General features: G+C 33.4%; 1 protein-coding gene across 4 annotated transcripts in view; it reads left to right on the forward strand.

Moving 5' to 3' along the window:
* Nucleotides 1-19,791, forward strand: part of KIAA2026 (KIAA2026 ortholog) — a 113,237-nt gene that overhangs the window by 71,732 nt on the left and 21,714 nt on the right. For 3 of the 4 annotated variants that reach the window (XM_003121915.5, XM_021063912.1, XM_013993582.2), the window contains 2 exons: nt 5,907-5,986; nt 14,300-14,389. In XM_003121915.5, the coding sequence (XP_003121963.3) occupies nt 5,907-5,986; nt 14,300-14,389 (170 nt within the window). The remainder of the gene's footprint in view (nt 1-5,906; nt 5,987-14,299; nt 14,390-19,791) is intronic. The other variant, XM_005660127.2, reaches the window with a different exon arrangement.

A 19,791-nucleotide genomic window follows, 5' to 3' on the forward strand; every position in this document is an offset into this window, starting at 1 on the left:
GGTTTATTAACATGTCCAAGGCACACAGTAGTAAGTGGCAAGATTAGAAGGAGTCTTGCAGGGTAATTAAAATGCCATTAAAGAGCTATAAAAAGAAACTGACAGTGTTTATAAAGATGAAGGGGTATTAGATAATTCCAGGAAATTCTAAATCCATATATGGAATGATTATATGACCCTTCTGTCACATTAACAGGTGAAAATAAGATTTTGTAAGAGATGTTGCAGTAAGTAGCAAAATTTGACAATTGATTCTGTATTCTAAGTTCAAAAGGAAAAAAAGAAGTAGGTATTCAGGAGTTTTTTAAATTCTTTGATAGAGTTAAAAAATGCCTGCATGATGATAACTTTGCACATAGGCAAGAAGAATAGAAGGAAAATCAGCTGTTCAAGTCAAATGGCTTAGAGGTAGAACATTCCAGAAACTTGTGTATGATGTAAATAAAAATATTAGCCAAGATTTTCACATTTAATAAATAAAAGTCGTATTTAGACTCTGTTTCTGTGCCTTCAGTCTAGATAGGTACTTGCCAGATTCATCTATTTAATAATACAAATGCCATTTTTTTTTTTACTTTTATATGTCTGACTTGACATTCACATTAAATTCCTAAAGTGAAAACAGTGAGAGAGTAGTGTATGTTTCAAAATAATTTTTAGGCACGGGAAGGCCAAATCTAGGAGTGCTGAAGTTAGAAGTCTGAATTTTCGGGTTTTTTTTTTTTTTTTTTTTTTTTTTGTCTTTTTGCCATTTCTTGGGCTGCTTCCGCAGCATGTGGAGGTTCCCAGGGTAGGGGTCGAATTGGAGCTGTAGCCACCAGCCTACGCCAGAGCCACAGCAACTCGGGATCCGAGCCACGTCTGCAGACTACACCACAGCTCACTGCAACGCTGGATCCTTAACCCACTGAGCAAGGCCAGGGATCGAACCTGCAACCTCATGGTTCCTAGTCGGATTCATTAACCGCTGTGCCACGACGGGAACTCCCTAGAAGTCTGAATTTTCTAAGGGGCCAGGGAATGAATACAAATAGGAAATCAGCTGAAGGTAAAGATGAAGAGTAAGACTGAAGAAAGAGGAGCTGGCTTGAGAATGACGGTCACCTTTTTTTCTAGTAAGAGGTGTATCTCTCTTTTCTAGAAGACTACAATTTTATGCCTAACCTGTAGTGTAAAATACATTTTTAGTTATATCTTTCCCTCTTAAGTTTGACTTCCTTTTAGAGCTATTCTAAGCATAGTTTAAAAAAAAAAAAGCTTCATTAGGCTGTGCTTGCAGCATTAATTACTAGGCCATATTAAGGTTTTCTTATCCATTTCCAGATACATATTAACACTAATTCTCTGCCCATGTCTGTGTTTCAGGCTTATGAATTGTATTGAAATGCTGTATATATCTTAAACTGCCTTCTGACAATTGTATTTTATAGGACCAGGTGACTTAGGGGAGAGGGGGTAAGTGCCCTGGGGTATGATCAAGTAAGTGATAGAGGAAGAGAAGCCTACTGGGGGTTGGGAGGGAGGAGACTATGTTGTCGCCTTCTTTATATCTTGCTTTGGAATAAAAACTTTACCAATTAAAGGCTGTGTGGTTGTATAGTATCCCATGCTTCACTTTAAAGGTAATGTTTAGGAGTTCCCATTGTGGCACAGCAGAACCTGACATAGTGTCTGTAAGGATGCACATTTGATCCCTGGCCTTGCTAAAGGGGTTAAGGATAAAGTGTTGGGACAGGCTGCTGCGTAGCCCCATGTAGGTCGCATGTGAGGCTTGGATACGGTATATGCAGCTGAAATATGGCTGTGGCATAGGTCAGCAGGTCCGATTCAACCCCTATCCTGGGAACTTCCATACTTGGCAGGTACAACCGTATAAGGGAAAAAGAAAAAGATAATATTTAATAAAAAGTAACAGTTGATTTTTATTGAATGCAGGGAAATTCATATTCACATTGTTTTGTTGAGATAGTCTGAAGGTATATTAAATAATAGCAAATACGCAAATCTTATAACACTAATCAGAAGGAATATTCTGAAGTCAATCAGAAGTAGATTACATCCCTGCAGAAAGTCTGAAAAATGCACTATTTTATCGTAAAAAGAGCACAACTTGGAAGTGACACAGATCTAGTACAAATATATGCTCTGGTGCATATTAGCTGTAAGTTCTCTGTCTATTTATTTACCTGTTTATAGCTTGTTTCTTTCTCTTTGAAAAATGAGGTAATACCTACATTGCTGTGTTTTTACAAAGATGAATGTAATAGCAAATGCATAGCAACTAGCATAGTGCCTGGCACATGTTAGGAATCAATAAATGGTAACTATGATTTTTTAAGAGGTTAGAATTACATAATGGAAAGAGCTTGGACTTTGGAGTTAGGGTCCCTGGCTAAGGAGCTTACTTATTACAGTGTAATATTTAAGTAAGTTTTTTTTTTTTTCTTGATCTTCAGTAGTTATCCCACATTAAAAAGGGGATATTGCTTACTTCAGAAGGTTGTTTTGAGAATTAACTGAGGTAATTTATATGTCACCTTACTAAGTGTATGGCACATAGCAGGCTCTTAATAAATGTTGATTTCCTTACTACCTTTCTTTGGTCATGTTGTAAAACTTTTTGGTAAATTATGCAGATTATTAAAATTCATTGTCAGTGTTTTTTCTTCAGTAAAAAATTGGACTCAGATTGACCCTCAGAATTGTAAACAATTACCTGCCTCCCTTTCCTATCCCTACGCTGATGAAATTTCTGAAGTGTAGCATTCTTGTATTTAAGGATCATTTCTCTTAACTTACAGTGTGCTACATGCTGTAAAAAAAATAAATAATAGAGTTTTTGTTGTCAATACGTCCTAGTCCAGTAAGGAAGAGAAACGGGTAAACAGATAATTATAATAGTGTATAGGTGTTACATTAATTGATACATGTACAAGTGGACTGTAGCACAGAGAACATAAGAGCAAGAACCAGACTGAGGAGTAAGTTTTTAAAAGTATTTGAATAAGATTAAAAGATGGTAAACCTTTTTTTTAGACTCATCACAGTTCAGTTTAGGCAGATGAGAAAAACAGCTAACATTTATTGATCATTTACCATGTGCCTAGCAGTAGTCTAAGCTTCGTAACATATTTTAACTTGTTTTAATTCTCACAAAGTAGGTAATATTATCCTGTTTTACTGATGAAGAAATTGCAGAAGAAAATAAAATAATTTTGCTCAAGATCTTGTAGCTACTAGGTGGTTAAAGCTCATATTCCAGCCCATGTATTTTAGTTCCAAAACTGGAGCTTAAAACTACTGCATAATACAACTTCTAGTTACTTAATAACATTTAAGTATCTTAATGACTTGGTTAAAAACAATACCCAGTAACCACATCCGCTGCTTAATCAATTCAAATAGCACAGCCGATAGAATTAACTGAGAATTTAGTACTTAAGTTTAGTGCCTGCGTGTCAACAACATGAAATTGTTGGGAATATCAAGGGTGACTTCTGTCATGCTTTTAAATAAATACAAAAATCAAATTATTATTTTTTTGTCTTTTGTCTTTTTAAGGCCACACCCACAGCATATGGAGGTTCCCAGGCTAGAGGTTGAATTGGAGCTGTAGCTGCTGGCCTACACCACAGCCACAGCAACTTGGGATCCGAGCCATGTCTTGCGACCTACACCACAAGCTCATGGCAACACCACATCCTTAACCTACTGAGCAAGGTCAGGGATCAGACCCACATGCTCATGGATACTAGTCAGTTTCCTAAACCACTGAGCCATTTGATGGGAACTCCCCATATTAAATTACTTTTAAAAAGCTAATTAAAGGACTCCGGAGGGGATCAGGAATAGGAATGAGGAAGGATTTCATTCCCTTCAAATTGCTGTCTTAAGTCAGCAAGCAGTAAAATCTTTTCCCATGACTTTCAAAAATGGTAAAGGCATTCTGTTGTTCAGAGTCATCAGTGTTCTTGAGAGGTACCTATTGCACCCAGTTTAAAAATCAGTTACTAACTGTATTATAGAGATACCAAGAATTAGGTTCTTTAATTAAAAGCAAATGTCAGGAGTTCCCATTGTTGTGGTTCAGCAGTAACAAACCTGACCACGTATCCATTGAGGACACAGGTTTGATCCCTGGCCTTGTTCAGTGGGTTGAGGATCCAGCATTGCAGTGAGCTGCCCTGTAGGTTGCACATGCTGTAGCTCGCAGATGTGGACTCTGATCTGTGGTGTAGCCTGGCACCTACAGCTCTGATTCCACTCCTAGCCTGGGAACTAGCATATGCCATGGGTGAGGCCCTAAAAAAAAGGACAAAAAAATGTCAAATAACAGTAGGTTGATACCTATCAGAACATGACACTGAAACTCAGCAACTGGGAGTTCCTGTCATGGCTCAGTGGTTAACAAATCCGACTAGGAACCATGAGGTTTCAGGTTCAATCCCTGGACTTGCTCAGTGAGTTAAGGATCCGGCGTTGCTGTGAGCTGCAGTGTAGGTCGCAGACTCAGCTCGGATCCCAAGTTGCTATGGCTCTGATGTAGGCGGGCAGCAACAGCTCCAATTAGACCCCTAGCCTAGAAACCTCCATATGCCGAGGGAGCAGCCCTAAGAAAAGACAAGAAATTTATAAATAAATAAAACTCAGCAACTGAAAATTTATTAGTATTTTGATATGATATACTTGCATGTTATTGAGTCAAAGAAATCCAAATTACAGTTCTATGATATGATTGAAAAGAATACCAAAGAAAATGCAATTATATTGTAAATTGGAATTGTATTCATGATTTCAATAAAATGTTGCAGTCGGTTTCGCAGTTTTCATGCAAGAAGACCTATGTAGGTAAATATTTAGAAAAGAACAATAGGAATTATATAGTACAGCAAAGTTGCTTTAGCTACTTACTCATTTCCTTTTTTGAAAAAATAAACATTTTTAAGCTGATTTTAGCCTACAAACTATTGTGAACTAAAATTAACTTTTAAGTGTTTCCAATTAGTTTTTTATTCCCTTACGGTAAATTTAGCGCAAACTCGTAGAGGACAAGTTTCCATTTTATAATTCTTTGTTGTCCCCATAAATTGTACTGTAGCTTGTGTTTGCTAAATAAGTTAACAGTTTATTAATTGATTTTGCTGATTACAAATGTGGGGAAAACATTTACTTCAACATGTTCCTTACTAAAAAACAGAGGTTTCATAAATATCTTTTGTCCAGTTAAATACATACTGCAGATATGTATACTTAAATCTGTGTTGTGAACTGGATTTCTTTAGGAATGTGGATTTATTTTTCCAGCAATTTCTGATTGCACAAATGACTGGGTGCACTTTAAAGGGAGATGTTTACTTTGTTTTAAAACTGGTTATTGAATACTCCAACCGCAGGCCATTAGGTGAGTGGAGAGCTGAAGGGATAGAAGGAAAACCTTGTTTGCTAAACTACTGAGAGGATTTTCACATTAGCTTGAATAAAGACTGTAGTCTTCAGAGTATATAGTTCTATGCAAGTTCCTGACTACAGAAGTCATTGTTAAAGGTAAGGGTTTTTTTGTACATAACTTTAAGTTGTGAATTAGATTTTTAACTAAGCAGTAGTAAAAAAACATTTTGCCAAATCTTATTGTAGTAATTCTGACAGTGTACAACACATTGGAGATTATAGTAGTTTGGTTCTAATATAAAGAAAACAACATTTGTTAATATGTCTGTTACAGGTTGTTATAGTTTGTTTCCCTTTACAGAGGCTTGGTTTGATGCATCATTTTTTATTTGACTCACTAGAAGCCATCTGTTAGTTATAATTTAACTTTCAAGGTTGTATGTAATTTTTTTTTTTTTTTTTGGTTAATGAAGTGCTATAAACAGCATTATGAAGCTTTTCTCTTTTAATCTTGAAAGGAAAAAAATCCGTATCTAAAAAAGCAATCACAAAGAAGAGGAAAACTGTCCCAAAGTCACCTTCTGTACCAGAATTTCAGGTAAATGTTTTCAATTTTGTCTCTGTGTTTTTTAGTTCAATTTTTTTGTTTCAGTGTTTATATTGTTCCTAAAGAGATTGGCTAAATTTAGCCATAACACATGATATTTTCAATGAAATGTGTCCTACTATGATCTTTTTGCCTGCAAGTGAAGATTTAATCTGCATAGCTTAGATTAATTTTCCCTGTATAGCTACGATTTAATCTGCTAGTATTTCAAATTTTTTTTACCTCTCTTTTTGCCTTTTGATAGTAAAAAAAATAGTTTAAAAAAAAAACTCTAGTTTTTATACACCATACTATTTTGTAGAAGTGATTTAACATATATATTATATATATGTATATGTTTTATATATATATATATGTAAATATGTGAATGGAAGTCTTCCGAGAACAAACATGGTAATATTGCCTGGGTTATCTATTTTCATTGAGCACTCTAGAAATGGTAGACTGACTACTAACTCAAACAACAAATCTTTCAACTCTTAGCTATATATGAACTTTAGAGAGACTATTAATAAGTAAAGATTAATTGAATGGGTTTTTAAACATTTTTGCAAAAAAGAAAAAATTGTATATATTGCCATATGATTACATAAAGAATTTTCTGTTTGTAGCTGATACTAGGATAAGCAGAGAATTTCACCTGAATTAAATAATAGTTTTATTTTCTACTTATAAAAGATGAGTTTTCTGCCACAAATGATTCTTTAAACTTTCTTTGTATTATTATGTCCAGTCCATTTCTGGTTTAGATTATAAAACTAACACTTAATGGCCAAAAAATAAAAGTGATGTTAAAATGAATTTCTATGAATCTCAAGTAAAGAAGAAGATAAAAGAGTAATAACTGTAAAAATACTAATAATGTGTAATGTGCGTTTAACAGTTACATATATCCAAAAAGGTTGACACGTATTTTTTCAGTAAGAATTCTATTTGGGGGTTGTTATTTTTATAGCAGTCACTAATTGGTAAAAGTTTAATACTCTTAAATGAACAGTAAATAGACATGTTTTTTTCTTAGTATTTTAGAATTTTTTAATAACATCATTAGGATGGATTACAGCCATTTTTACAGAATCCTTTTATATAAAATAACCTTAGTTCCAGCATATTTGTTTTTTTTTAAGTGTATTTACTGTTTACTTAGACACCCCCTAGTAGTGCCTGTAATGTTATTTAATGCTATAATAGTATATCATCATTTTTCCACTGATTTCATGCTAGCCTTTACTATTTTTTCCACTTGTTTTTTTCCTTAATCCCTCAAAGTATTCATCCTGGGAATATAGATAGATCTCAGGACAGATCTGGCCTTCTGTTGATGTTTGCCTCTATTCTTATATTAATGGATGGACTTTTTATATGTAAGTAGAACAGACAGCATAGACAATGTTGTGGGTGTTTTAATTGCAGGTGATATTCATTATTGAGGCAGGAAATCAGTTTAATAGGTTGCAAGACCAGCATTTCTTTTTTAAGCTAACCAAGTTAAAATAGAAATTTTAAAAGTGTCAAATATAGTAAGGGTAGTAGTGTTTCATAAACTTTCGTTTCCAATGTGTGTGTTTATTGACATGCAATGTAAAGTGCATTTTGGCCATGGCTTGTGCGCAAAGAAGTATGAAAAACACTGTCCTAAGGGATGTTTTTAGTTAGTTACCAATCATTTGCTTACTACTCAGAAACTTAAGGTCAAAAGTACATGTTTTGCTAGATTGAAGTGTTTAAAATAAACAAATAAAGTCCTATTCCTGGTTCTTAAGGTGTCCTTGAGAGAGAGGGAGCTGGGTGTGTGTGTGTGTGTGTGGCTAGGAATGGGGAATAGACTTGTGAGAAAAGTTGTTCTTATACCTTGTTTATAATATGAATACCATGATATTTTTTCAAAAAGAAAATTGACAGTTATCTCCCCCAAAATAGGTCATTTGCTTCAAATAAGTGAAGAACTAAAGTATTAGCTATTATTAAACTTTGTGTTACATGCAAAACTTAGTTTTACCTCAAAATAATTCTTTATAGTTTCATTATTTGAAAGTCTCCCACATTTAAGAAGACTGGTTATTATATAACAAATAAGTGTATTTATTTCCTTCTCAAAAGCTCTAGCAATATGACATTTAGCACCTCAGAAACGTATACAGGAATTAAATTGTGTAGTGTTGTTTTTTTAAGTTCTAGTGAATTTTAAAAGTGAATGCCGTTTTAACCTCAACTATGTTTTAATTTGATAGTATGTGTTGACTTTTTTAAAGCTGGAAGTCAAAGTCGTCAACCTGTTTGCTTTAGCAGAATCCATGTTTGTTTAAATACATAACTAATACCTAAACTTCATCCCACCTCTGTTTAAAGTGTATATGGTAGGCAAAGGCCTATTGTATTTATGTTTGAATGTTATAATAGCACTAATCATATCTGTGCCACTTTTTCCTAGAAGTTATGTCAGTGGTTCTCAAATTTTAGATGGTATAAAAAGAATCCGATGCTTTTGTTACAAATAAAAAATCCTGAGTTTCATCCTCTTAGGGTCCATCCTTGATTTGGTGGGTCTAGGTGGGTATCAGTAATTTGGATAGCACTTGAGCAGGTAGATTCTGGAACCACACTACTTGAGGTCGAGTGCTATCTTAGCACTAACTCTATAACCTTGGGTAAGTTACTTAACCTGTCAGTGCTTCCAGTTCCTCATCTGTACAATGGGGTCATAATAGTTCCCACTTTATAGGGTTCTTGTGAAGATTTAAACGATAGAGCTTACTGTTTTATTATTCTTATTTATTTTTTCAAATAAGCATGCCAGATGCTTCAGACAAAAAAATACTATGTTTATGAGTAGCAAAGTCCATTAAAAATTGATTTAAGAGATATGTTACTGACCTTAACCATTTTTTCCAGCAACTTAAGGCCTTGAAATAAGTCTCAGATTTGGTCTAATTTATAAATCATGAATTTCATAATTAAGCCTATAAGAATTTGAAAAGTGAAAAACCAAGAAATATTACCTGCCTCATTATATTTTACTAGAGGGAAAACTTATGCTTCACCCTCCCTACTCCGTAGTCTTATGGTGGGTTATACATTTGACATCTAAGGGGTTTGTTGTGTTTTCTACTGAGCACTAGTTGCAAAAAGACAAGAAATATTTTTATTTTTAGTCTTCAACATGTTGGTGATTTAATCTTTTATGTCAGATTTAATAGTTATTGATTAGTTTGTTAAATTGACTTATTTTTTTATTTTCCTTTATCAGTTTTTTGTAATGTAAGAAAGACTATTAGACTGAAAAGGGAATATTGATTTTTCTTAATAAAAGCTCATTTTTATCCTAAAGCCATTCATTTTAATTTGTTTAATTTTTTTTTTTTTTTTTTTTTTTTTTGTCTTTTTGTCTTTTTTTTTTGTTGTTGTTGTTGTTGCTATTTCTTGGGCCGCTCCCGCGGCATATGGAGGTTCCCAGGCTAGGGGTTGAATCGGAGCTGTAGCCACCGGCCTACGCCAGAGCCACAGCAACTTGGGATCCGAGCCGCGACTGCAACCTACACCACAGCTCACGGCAACGCCGGATCGTTAACCCACTGAGCAAGGGCAGGGACCGAACCCGCAACCTCATGGTTCCTAGTCGGATTCGTTAACCACTGCGCCACGACGGGAACTCCTAATTTGTTTAATATTTGAGAGAGAAATCTAATATGTGAATTCTCTTTTTGTACACCATCATAATAGTCATAGAAAGTATTCTTAAAACTTAATTTGTCGAGTCTCAATAAGTTTTTAATTTTTTAAAAGCCTTAGTTACCATGACTCTGCTGTTCATTGGTAACCAAATCTTTCATGTAATGTGTACCTGCTCCTGTTTCTTGTGTGTGATTTATTCTAAAAGCTTTGCAAAGGAAATCCAGAATCCAGCTTTGACTAAGACTTACATAGTAGTTTTTTTGTGTGGGTTTGTTTTTTTTTTTGTTTTTTGTTTTTTTTTTTGCTTTGCCTGTGGCATGCAGAAGTTCCCAGGCCAGGGATCAGACCCAAGCCTCTGCAGTGACAACACTAGATCCCCAACCCATTGTCACAGAAGAACTCCCACTGTGGTATTATTTTGAAACATAAGCATAAACTCACATAAACTCACTGGTACTTCATACCTCTGAAAAAACTATTTCTCCACTTAACCAATAGAGAAACTAAGGGATAAATAAAGTACTGTCCTCAATGTGTCAAATTGGGACCAAAATTAAAGTTTAACTGCATCCCTAAGTTAAAGACCTTTTGATTGTATTGTTATTTTGAATTGCTACTTACAATGCGTATTTTCTTTTTTTCTTTTTTATAGTGATTTTTATTTTTTTCCATTATATTTGGAAAATGATTATTTTCAACTTCAGTTTTTCATTTCACTTTTAACACCATGGGGTTTTATTTCCCCCTTAAATTTTTTTCAGTTTTTAAATATAGTACATTGAGAGAAACATTGGTTTTAATTATTTAGTGGTATAAACATGTTTTAACTTGTTAATCAGACTTACTTGTCATGTCACATATATCTTTATTTGCAGATGTTGAAGTAATCATTATTGCTGGTATGGTGATCACAAAAAGTGAGAAGGAATTTTCCTGTTCCCATAGTTTTAACAGATATAGTTTTAGTTTAAATATAATATGGATTTTGAATTTACATCATGTATTTAGTGTTTTGCTTATAATTTTTATAATTATATGAGTGTTTTATTAGAATGGTAGTAAATGTGATCCATTTTATTTGGACATATTCATTTTGACTTTTCTGCATTGTTTTGCCTTTGTTAATTTACTATGTTTTACTTTTGTATACTACCTGTGTCCTTTTTGGAACTAATAAAGTAAATATCTCTCAAATCTATTAAGCTTACACCCAAAGGACATAATATTCTACCTTGAAGTAGTGATAAAATAAGGATTGATTACTTTGTAATTTTTCTGAAGTGTAGTTAGGGAGTTTTTTTGATCTCTATGGGACCACTCCTCCTCCACTATATACACATTTTGTTTCTTGAATTGGAAAGAGGGCCTTTTATTTACCATTTAATAGAAATGAAAGCTTAGGTATAAATTGAATCCTAAAACTATAATACATGTTCAGTTATTGTTCATTTTTTTTCTTTTGTTTTATTTAGAATGAACCCTTAAAGAATATGATAGAGTAGGAGGAGGTTGGGTCCTAGGTTCTACCAGTTCCATCTTAGGTTACTTTAGCTCTGTTAATTTTGATTAGCTTATATATGAATTAGAGATACACCTTTTTAGCCTTGACCAGCGTTTGGATGAAACTACATTTTTTTAAACCCCTTTTGGCTCTTAAGATTTATGATTTTGTGACTGTGTCATGGGTTGCATCAAGTGAAAGGTTAATTTGAAGGAGAGTGTAACAGCCTTCGAAGAGGTTGTTCTTGGAGGGTAAAACTCTTGTTAACCTCTGCAGTATGGCTAAACCTCCTCTCATGAGTGTTGGCAGTGTGACTGACTGTAATCTGAGCCATTCTGGAGCTTTCCTTTTCACCCCTGGAGGCTCTGAGCCTTAGCTATGTTTTTCCAATTTAAGGTAATGAGAAGGCAGTCTTAATAATGTGTTTTGCTTTGTTCAAAAAAATCCATCTGCTCTCCTTATTAAGTTGAACTTTTCTTATTGGATTGATTCTATATAAAGCACCATTTGAATCTGAGTTGAGTTTAAAAGCCACAGTTACACCTTATTTTGTAAAGAGAAGGGATAGAGTGTGTATATGACAGAATTGGCATAAATCAAATTATTTTCCCCTTAATATCAGCAACAAAATTAGAATGATAGTTTTATACAGGAATTTTATAATCTTGATTCCATATGTTGAGTATCTATTAGGTATTAGATCTATATGTAAAGAGAGGTATGAGTATATAAAGAATAGAAATTGTTATGTAGATATTAAGTTATTTTAAGATAACTTCAAAGTAAATATTGCTTCAAAAAATATTTTGACCCTTAAAATCAACAAAATATATGTTTGAGTCATGTCTTTTTTTTTTAGTCATGTCTTTTTTTTTAGTCATGTCTTTTTTTTTTAACAATTTGTTGTGAATTTAATTCAGTATTCCATCCCCTATTTGGAAATTAATCTTTTTGAATTCTCATACTTATTTAGTTTTGTACTACCAGAATGTTTCAGTAGCCATGCAGGTTTGTAATCCATAACCATATCTTACCTTATTGCTCAAAAGTGTAATCTGCGGACCGTACCTGGGACTTGTTACAAATGCAGAATCCTAGGTCCCACCTCAGACCTACTAAATCAAAAACTACATTCTAACATTTTAACAAGATTCCCAGGTGATTCTTACATTTAAGTTTGAGAAGCACTGATTTAGTACAGCTTCCTAACTAGGTAAAACATGTGAAAGTGTTATTTTATATGGCTCTTAAGATATGGAAATTATCCCTGGTTTGACATCAGAGCTGTGTTATATGTTCCCTTAAATGCAATACAAATAATTTGCTGATCTCATGACTAACTGTTAATTAAAAGATTTTACATTTTTAGGATGTATTTATGTGTTAGGGGTATGTGTTTTCATTGTTACTGTAAGTTTCTATAGATGTACCCTTATTCCTTGTATAGTGAGATAGCTGAGATGCAAGTGAAAATTCCTCTGAGCTTTGCCATATGTGCAGATGAGAAATCTGTACTGTGATCCTAACTAAAATACAAGTTCACTGAGAAGAGTGTAATCTCTGCAAACTCTGTGGCAAATTTGAAATGGTGGTCATATAGCAGGTTATACAATAGGAAATTTAGTTCCCATGAGTACTTACTAGAAACCTGGTGTAGGGCCAGTATTGTTCTGAGGCTTTGTAGATAGAATAGAAGTTGAGGACATTATCTGAGTCTAGAGCACTTACAAGTTGGCCAGTCCACTACTTAAACATGTGCATTTCTTCCATAATTCTAGATTTGGCAAATGGTAACGTGAAGTATATAAGAAATATCAGCTCTACTGTCCTGTTGCATTGTTCACATACTGTTTAATTTGGGTTACTGAAATACATGTTTCCCTACTTTGTCAGTTCTGTGACTTTTAAATTATGTTTATGTTTCTAGTAACTATTAATACTAATTATAATCTATATTATGGGTGATAATTTTTTTCATGGTCTATTAGTTTGAACCGTAACACCATTTTTGTAGATCAGAGGAATATCAATGATGTCATATGATTCAACCTAATGATAAAGTGTTAGGGGCACCTAGTCTGTCATTTTTTTTACACAGTAGTCACTAGGAATGATCTTGTTATAACCCACTTTTGCTTTGGTTTTGTTTTCTTTTAAAAGAAAATATGCCTTTTAGGAAAACAACATCCTTATGAGCAATTAATGAACGTAAGAAATATGAGACTGATTTTTTAAACAATAATTGTGAATTAATAGCTTAATTAGTATTTTCCATTATTACACAGTATAAACAATATAATAAGACTTCATTAATCTAAAACTTTTACTCTGTGTTTTCAGCTCTGTTTTAGAAATCTTCTATTTCTGTTTCACAAGGATTTTTTTAAAATATAAACTTAAATAATTTTAGGAAAAAGTTAAATATATTGAACTAAGTGGAAAAGCTCAGCATAATTTTTTAAAAACAGGAAATGTAGTTACTAATATTTTTGTTGTTACTGGCATTTCCTGTTTAGAACTTTGGTAATTAAGCCATACTAGTTTGATTAATAATTACTAGCTAAAGACCAGTTGTTTTGGCCATTCACCTTCTTAGAATATAGTCATATAGGTGAATTTCCTCTTTATTAGCAGTCCCAACAGGAATAATGCAATTTGTTAAATTGTATAGTTAGCAAACCAAAGCAAAGGTAAAATGATAGTTCTCCGGGGGTGCGTTTATTCACCTGCTAGGACACTGCTTGATGAAGCATTTGTTAAGGTGATTTAGTAACCTGTGAAATCTAGGGTGAGTTTCCAGATCTTTGTCATTCTGGGCTGACAGTTAAGAATGTTGGGGAAAAAAAAAGTACCTGGATTATAAAGCAAACTGAAAGTTGGGAATGTGGGATGAAACCACCAATGTTGACATTTCAGCTAATTTTATACTAAGCCTGAAGTTCATACATCATAACAAGTAAATATCTTTAAAAATATCTTTTTAAAATATAAACTGTGGAGCTTTCTTTGCTTTTTGCTGTTACAAAGACAAATAGTTGTGAATTCAGTGTGTGTTGAAACAACTTCTGTTACCACATTTTGGGTGTTTTATATTATGTGTTATCAAGCTGTGTTTTTGTGTTTTATTTTAGCTTATTTGCACTAATCTTGATGAACTCAGGGAATTAATCACAAAAATCGAGAATGAACTCAAAGATCTGGAAAACAGTAGAAAAAAATCGGTAGGTGTTAATCCAAAAGTTCTGTCTATTATTGTCAGCATTAAAATTTATTCCTGCTTTTATCTAAAGCCTTTTTTTATCTTGTTATCCTGAACTACATAAAAATTTGTGATGAAAAATAGAAACATTGTTTCTTTTATTTCTCCTATGTGGTCTAGTTTTCATTTCTAATAGACAAAAATGGTACCGGGGCAAGTAAATTAATTTTGTTTGCCTGGTTTATATCAGTTATAGTTTTAGATATTTCCCATTATACCGGTTGGTTGTTCTCTGGTAGTTTTTTGGGTAATGCTTACCTAGCAGATATTCTTAATTAGTAATTATATGCTTTTTATGAAAGTTTATTGCTAAATAACAAAATTTTAATTAGCTGTGCCCTAAATAGCATATGTAAATTGTTTCATTTTGCCCCAGATGTTTTTGATACATGCTTAACAGTGTGTCTTTTTTAAGAACCTTTATCAGCTGAAGGTCTTTTTTTAACTTTCACTATACTAAATTTACAATCTTTACCTTCACTTTTTACTGTTCTTGAGAAAATAAAGTATAAGGGCATTGTTTTTACTCATTCAATATTTGGTAAAACAATTATATTATTCATTAAATCAGTAACAGCCATTTAACTGATATTTATAGTTGTTATCACAGATTTGAAACACAATTACACACCAATAAATAAATGGGGAAGGCTTGAAGCATTGAAAAAAAATCAGTTGTCATTAAAAAAAATCCCTTGTTTTATGTCTTAGGAATGCCATAAAGCCACCTTTAGGTCTTTGCTTATAACCTGTTAATCTAGAATTAATGTGAGAATAAATATAGTGATATAGCAAGCTTCATATCAGCAGATTTATAAGTCATTTTATATGCTGTTCAGAAAGGACATACCAGTAGAACTCTGAAGGGAGGAAGCTAAAGTACCATAGAAGTACAGTCTTCTGAGGTCATTTAATACAGGGGTAAGACAACCTTAAGCATTTCGTAAGTCTCTCATATATGCTGCCCCTTAGCGTATCATTACAGCCAAGAGATGGGATGATGTTCATATTAATAACAATCAATTAACAAGAAAACATTATGTTCAGTATACATTATGTACAATATACAATCTGAGAATGCAGAAAACTGTGTTTTAGAAATATTTGCATTAAAATGGTTTAGATCCTAGATTTTCAAACACATATGAAATAGTGTATAATAATAATGCATTATTTAGTAGTGTTTGGTATATGAACATTCCCTTGATGTAGAATGTACCCTAAGTGTTGTTTTAAAATTTATGTCTGTGCTATATTCCTCAAACTGTATATTAGAATATTTTCTCCTCAGCCAAAAGTTTTTTTAAAATGTATTTTATGTGTATGCTCATAAAGAGCTAATTCTGTTCTTTAATAGGAAAGAATAATCCTTTTTGTTTTTGTTTTTTTTTCGCTTTTTAGGGACGCACCCGTGGCATATGGAGGTTCCCAGGCTAGGGGTCCAGTCACAGCTATAGCTGCTGGTCTACACCACAGCCACAGCAACACTGGATCTGAGCCACATCTGCAACCTACACCACAGCTCACATTAACACCAGATCCTTAACCCACTGTGTGAGGCCAGGGATCGAACCCACAACCTCATGATTGATTCCTAGTTGGATTTGTTTCCACTGCTCCACAATGGGAACTCCAGAAAGGATAATTTTTTAATCAGGGTGTTATTTAGTTTTTTTTGGCAGAAGCCATTAATTTTTAGTGAGTCGTTCCTACTTCGTGATTTTTTTTTTTTTTGTCTTTTTGCCATTTCTTGGGCCGTCCCACAGCACATGGAGGTTCCCAGGCTAGGGGTCCAATCAGAGCTGTAGTCACTGGCCTACACCAGAGCCACAGCAACGCGGGATCCGAGCCTCGTCTGCAACCTACACCACAGCTCACGGCAACGCTGGATCCTTAACCCACTGAGCAAGGCCAGAGATTGAACCCGCAACCTCATGGTTCCTAGTCGGATTCGTTAACCACTGAGCCACGACAGGAACTCCCCTGCTTCATGATTCTAAACACATTCTGTTAAGAAAATTTCCTAATTGGTTTTTATGCTTCAGTTAATAAACATGCATCTTAATTTGTTCCCATATTATAAATTAGGGTTTTATTTGTTTTTAATGGGTAGCTTTAAGCATAACTGACTTGAATACTTACTTACGGTAAGTATTGTAAGAGAAAAAGACTTTTGCAGGCATCGTAGAGTTTTTCTGTAAAGCTGTACACCTCACTTCTGTCAGTGGTATGAGGTATAAGCATAGTGCATTCCCTCTCAGGAACAGGTAAAAGAGTAGAAGAAAACATAAATTACAAATACTTGACACTATAGTCCCAGAGGCATGATTATCAGAAAATTTTAGGTTATGTGTAGGTTTTAATAGGTTAGATCTTGTGTTTCTAACTTTTTAACTTGTCCATGACCCTTGGTACTTGCGTATTAGTATTAAAATATGTTTTCTGCTCTTCAAGAAAGAGAAATTCTTGGAACTATACTTACTGGGGATAATCTTATTGAGATTACCATCATACAGGCTACTTCCCCTAATTTAAACTGACTAAAACATTATTTTCATGAACAACTTATCAATGAAAATGACCACACAGCCTAAAGGAAAAGTTAAGACTTTTAGGACAATAGAAGTTTGCATCTCATTGTTATTCCTTGTTTTTTACAAAAGCTAATAGTATGATAGACATTAATTGTAGTAGTTAACTTTATTGAATATTTATATTAGTATTGAATATTCATTTATTTGTCTGGCATCATTTGGGAATAAGGAGTTCCACTTAACTGATTTTTCCACAACACTGAAGCCTAAATCTTTAGTACTAAAACTCTTATTTTAATCATTTAATGAAAAAATTTCCTGCCTCCTTATACTATACTGCAATTTAACCCTTTCTTGATAACTCAAAGATCATTATTAATATTTATATTTGTACACATATTCTAAAAATCTATTGATGTCAACAACTCTAATTAGGACATTTACTGAAAAACTTTTATGCTCTGTATTTTGAAGGTTTTTGTTTGTATCTTTTGTTCTGTCTCTTCATTGTCAGCCTGTCATTTCTTGTGTGTGTCCTGTACTTTCCCTAGCTGATATTCTGTAGATTACAAAGCAAGCAGTTATATTATTGGAACTGGGCTTATGGTAAAGACCTGAGGAATTTTCTTAATAATGAAATATATGAGCTTGCTGATAATGATAGGCATTTTGACTTATTACTCTCCTAGTGAGCTTCCTTCACCATTGCCAGAAAAATGAAGATTAATATTGATTTTCCCCTGTCAAAACTAAAATAGAACTTAGAGTCAAAATAATTATTCATCAGCTTTCATATCTGCAGTAATGGCTTCAATAACAAAGCCATATAAACATTTGGTTGTCATAAATGCCATTACTAAAGATAGAAATTATGTATGTGATAGAGGTTTTTAACATTAATTCATTTAAACACCATGCTGATTTTGGGGGCTTCTTCTCTGCAGAGCCTTTCCAGATAATTTTTCCTACCAAAGCAACAAGGAAGAATTATCCCATTTCCTCATCCAGGTCAACATTCCACTATAAAACTTTTCTTAATCTCTTAGAGATTTTGCCATTGAGCCACTCATTGTATTGAAAGATGTGCAATCTTTTAAAACCTAGATTGTTTACTCATTCTTGCAAGATAACTAATTCTGCTATGTGAAGAGAGAAAATGATTTAATTTTCTTGAGTTTACTTTAGTTCACTTGATCCCATTACTTCATTTAGGCATTTATTCACAGAGGGCCTAACGTCCTTTACATCTTCCAGTGCTCTGTCAGTTGTCTACCTGATATTTGTTTAAAGGAACACATTCTGGTTGAGATAAATACAAGTCTGTAACTTGACAAAATCCTTTAATTTTGTCTATCTCATTACTATTTGGATTATAGGATTTTTGTGGTTTTAGTTAAGAGATAAAGGTTGCATTTTGCTTATTTATTTGGAAAATAAGCCTTTTAATTTAAGAAATATATTAGTTTTCTAGAAAGATAAAGATACTGATAAATTTTTCTGATCCTATTATTTTTGAAATTTATTGGACATTTTTGCTACCTAAATAAGCGAAATTGAAAGATTTGGGGTTATTACGGAAATGTTTATAATTTCTTAATTTTTCATGTGCCCTCTTTTTTTATCATATTTTTTTAATTTCCTTATGTTTTATATCATAGTTTAGATCTTCAAAGAGGCTTGTCTTTTTTCTTTGATAATGAAAAATCCGCATAGATATCAGGTATAAGGAAAAGGAACATTTGGCAAAAAAGAAAAAAAAAAAAACCTTGTCTGGATTATAAAATGATAAATGATAGTCTTATCAATATACATAAACTAAAATTTAAAATATAAGACCCAGAATTCCTGTTGTGGCCCACCTGGTTAGGAACTCAACTAGTACCCATGAAGATATGGGTTCCACTCAGTGGGTTAAGGATCTGGTGTTTCTGCAAGCTGCAGCCTAGGTGGTAGTTGAGCCTTGGATCTGGCATGACTGTGGCTTGGCCAGCAGCTGTAGTTCCAGTCTGACCCCTAGCTTGGGTACTTAGATATGTAGCCCTAAAAAGACAAAATAAGTAAATAAATAAAAATAAGACCGTATCTTTCTAATTTATCTTTCAACAGTTAAGTACCTCAACACTAAGCAGGATTTAAGACAGACTTAAAATTTTTCTAAATTTCATATTCAGTGTGTAAGAAAGCTTTAAAACTGACTATCTGTAATAGTGGAAATTTGGAAATTTTGGCCCATTTTGGCCCGTGTGTCCAAGAGTAGGGAGATGATTGACCAAACAAGATATTAAACAGTGGTATATATGTGGCTAGTAAAATAAAATATTTTGTAGATCGTTTGTTTCTACATGGAAATATTTGTGAAATGTTACATTTTAAAAACATGTGGAAAATATGTGCAGAATAATTACAATATGTCAAAAGTAGGTTTAAAAGAATTGGAAAGGAATTTTAAGACATGAATAAAGTTGTTACTATGTCTTAAAATAATTTAAATTCATTATACACTAATAGTACTTCTCTTGCCCAACCAGAGGCCGTGCATTAGCTAGATCAAACATTAGAGAAATCAGAACCTTAGAGGTGGTGACAGTACAGTTTTTGGTCACACAGTTTTTAAAGGCTGTGGTTATCATTGAGGAATGATTTTGTGCCCACCACCCTAGTGAGACTTTTTGCAGTGTCTGAAGACATAGTTGAAGAGGTGATTGACATAGTTGAAGAGGTGGTACTGGCACTTAATGAATAGAAGCCAATAGTGCTACTAAAAATATTCTACATTGCAATGATTCTGCAATGCACATGACATCCCCCCACAACAAAGAATTGTCTGGCC

This window comes from Sus scrofa, chromosome 1, assembly GCF_000003025.6.
Source record: "Sus scrofa isolate TJ Tabasco breed Duroc chromosome 1, Sscrofa11.1, whole genome shotgun sequence".
Taxonomy (NCBI): Eukaryota; Metazoa; Chordata; class Mammalia; order Artiodactyla; family Suidae; genus Sus; species Sus scrofa.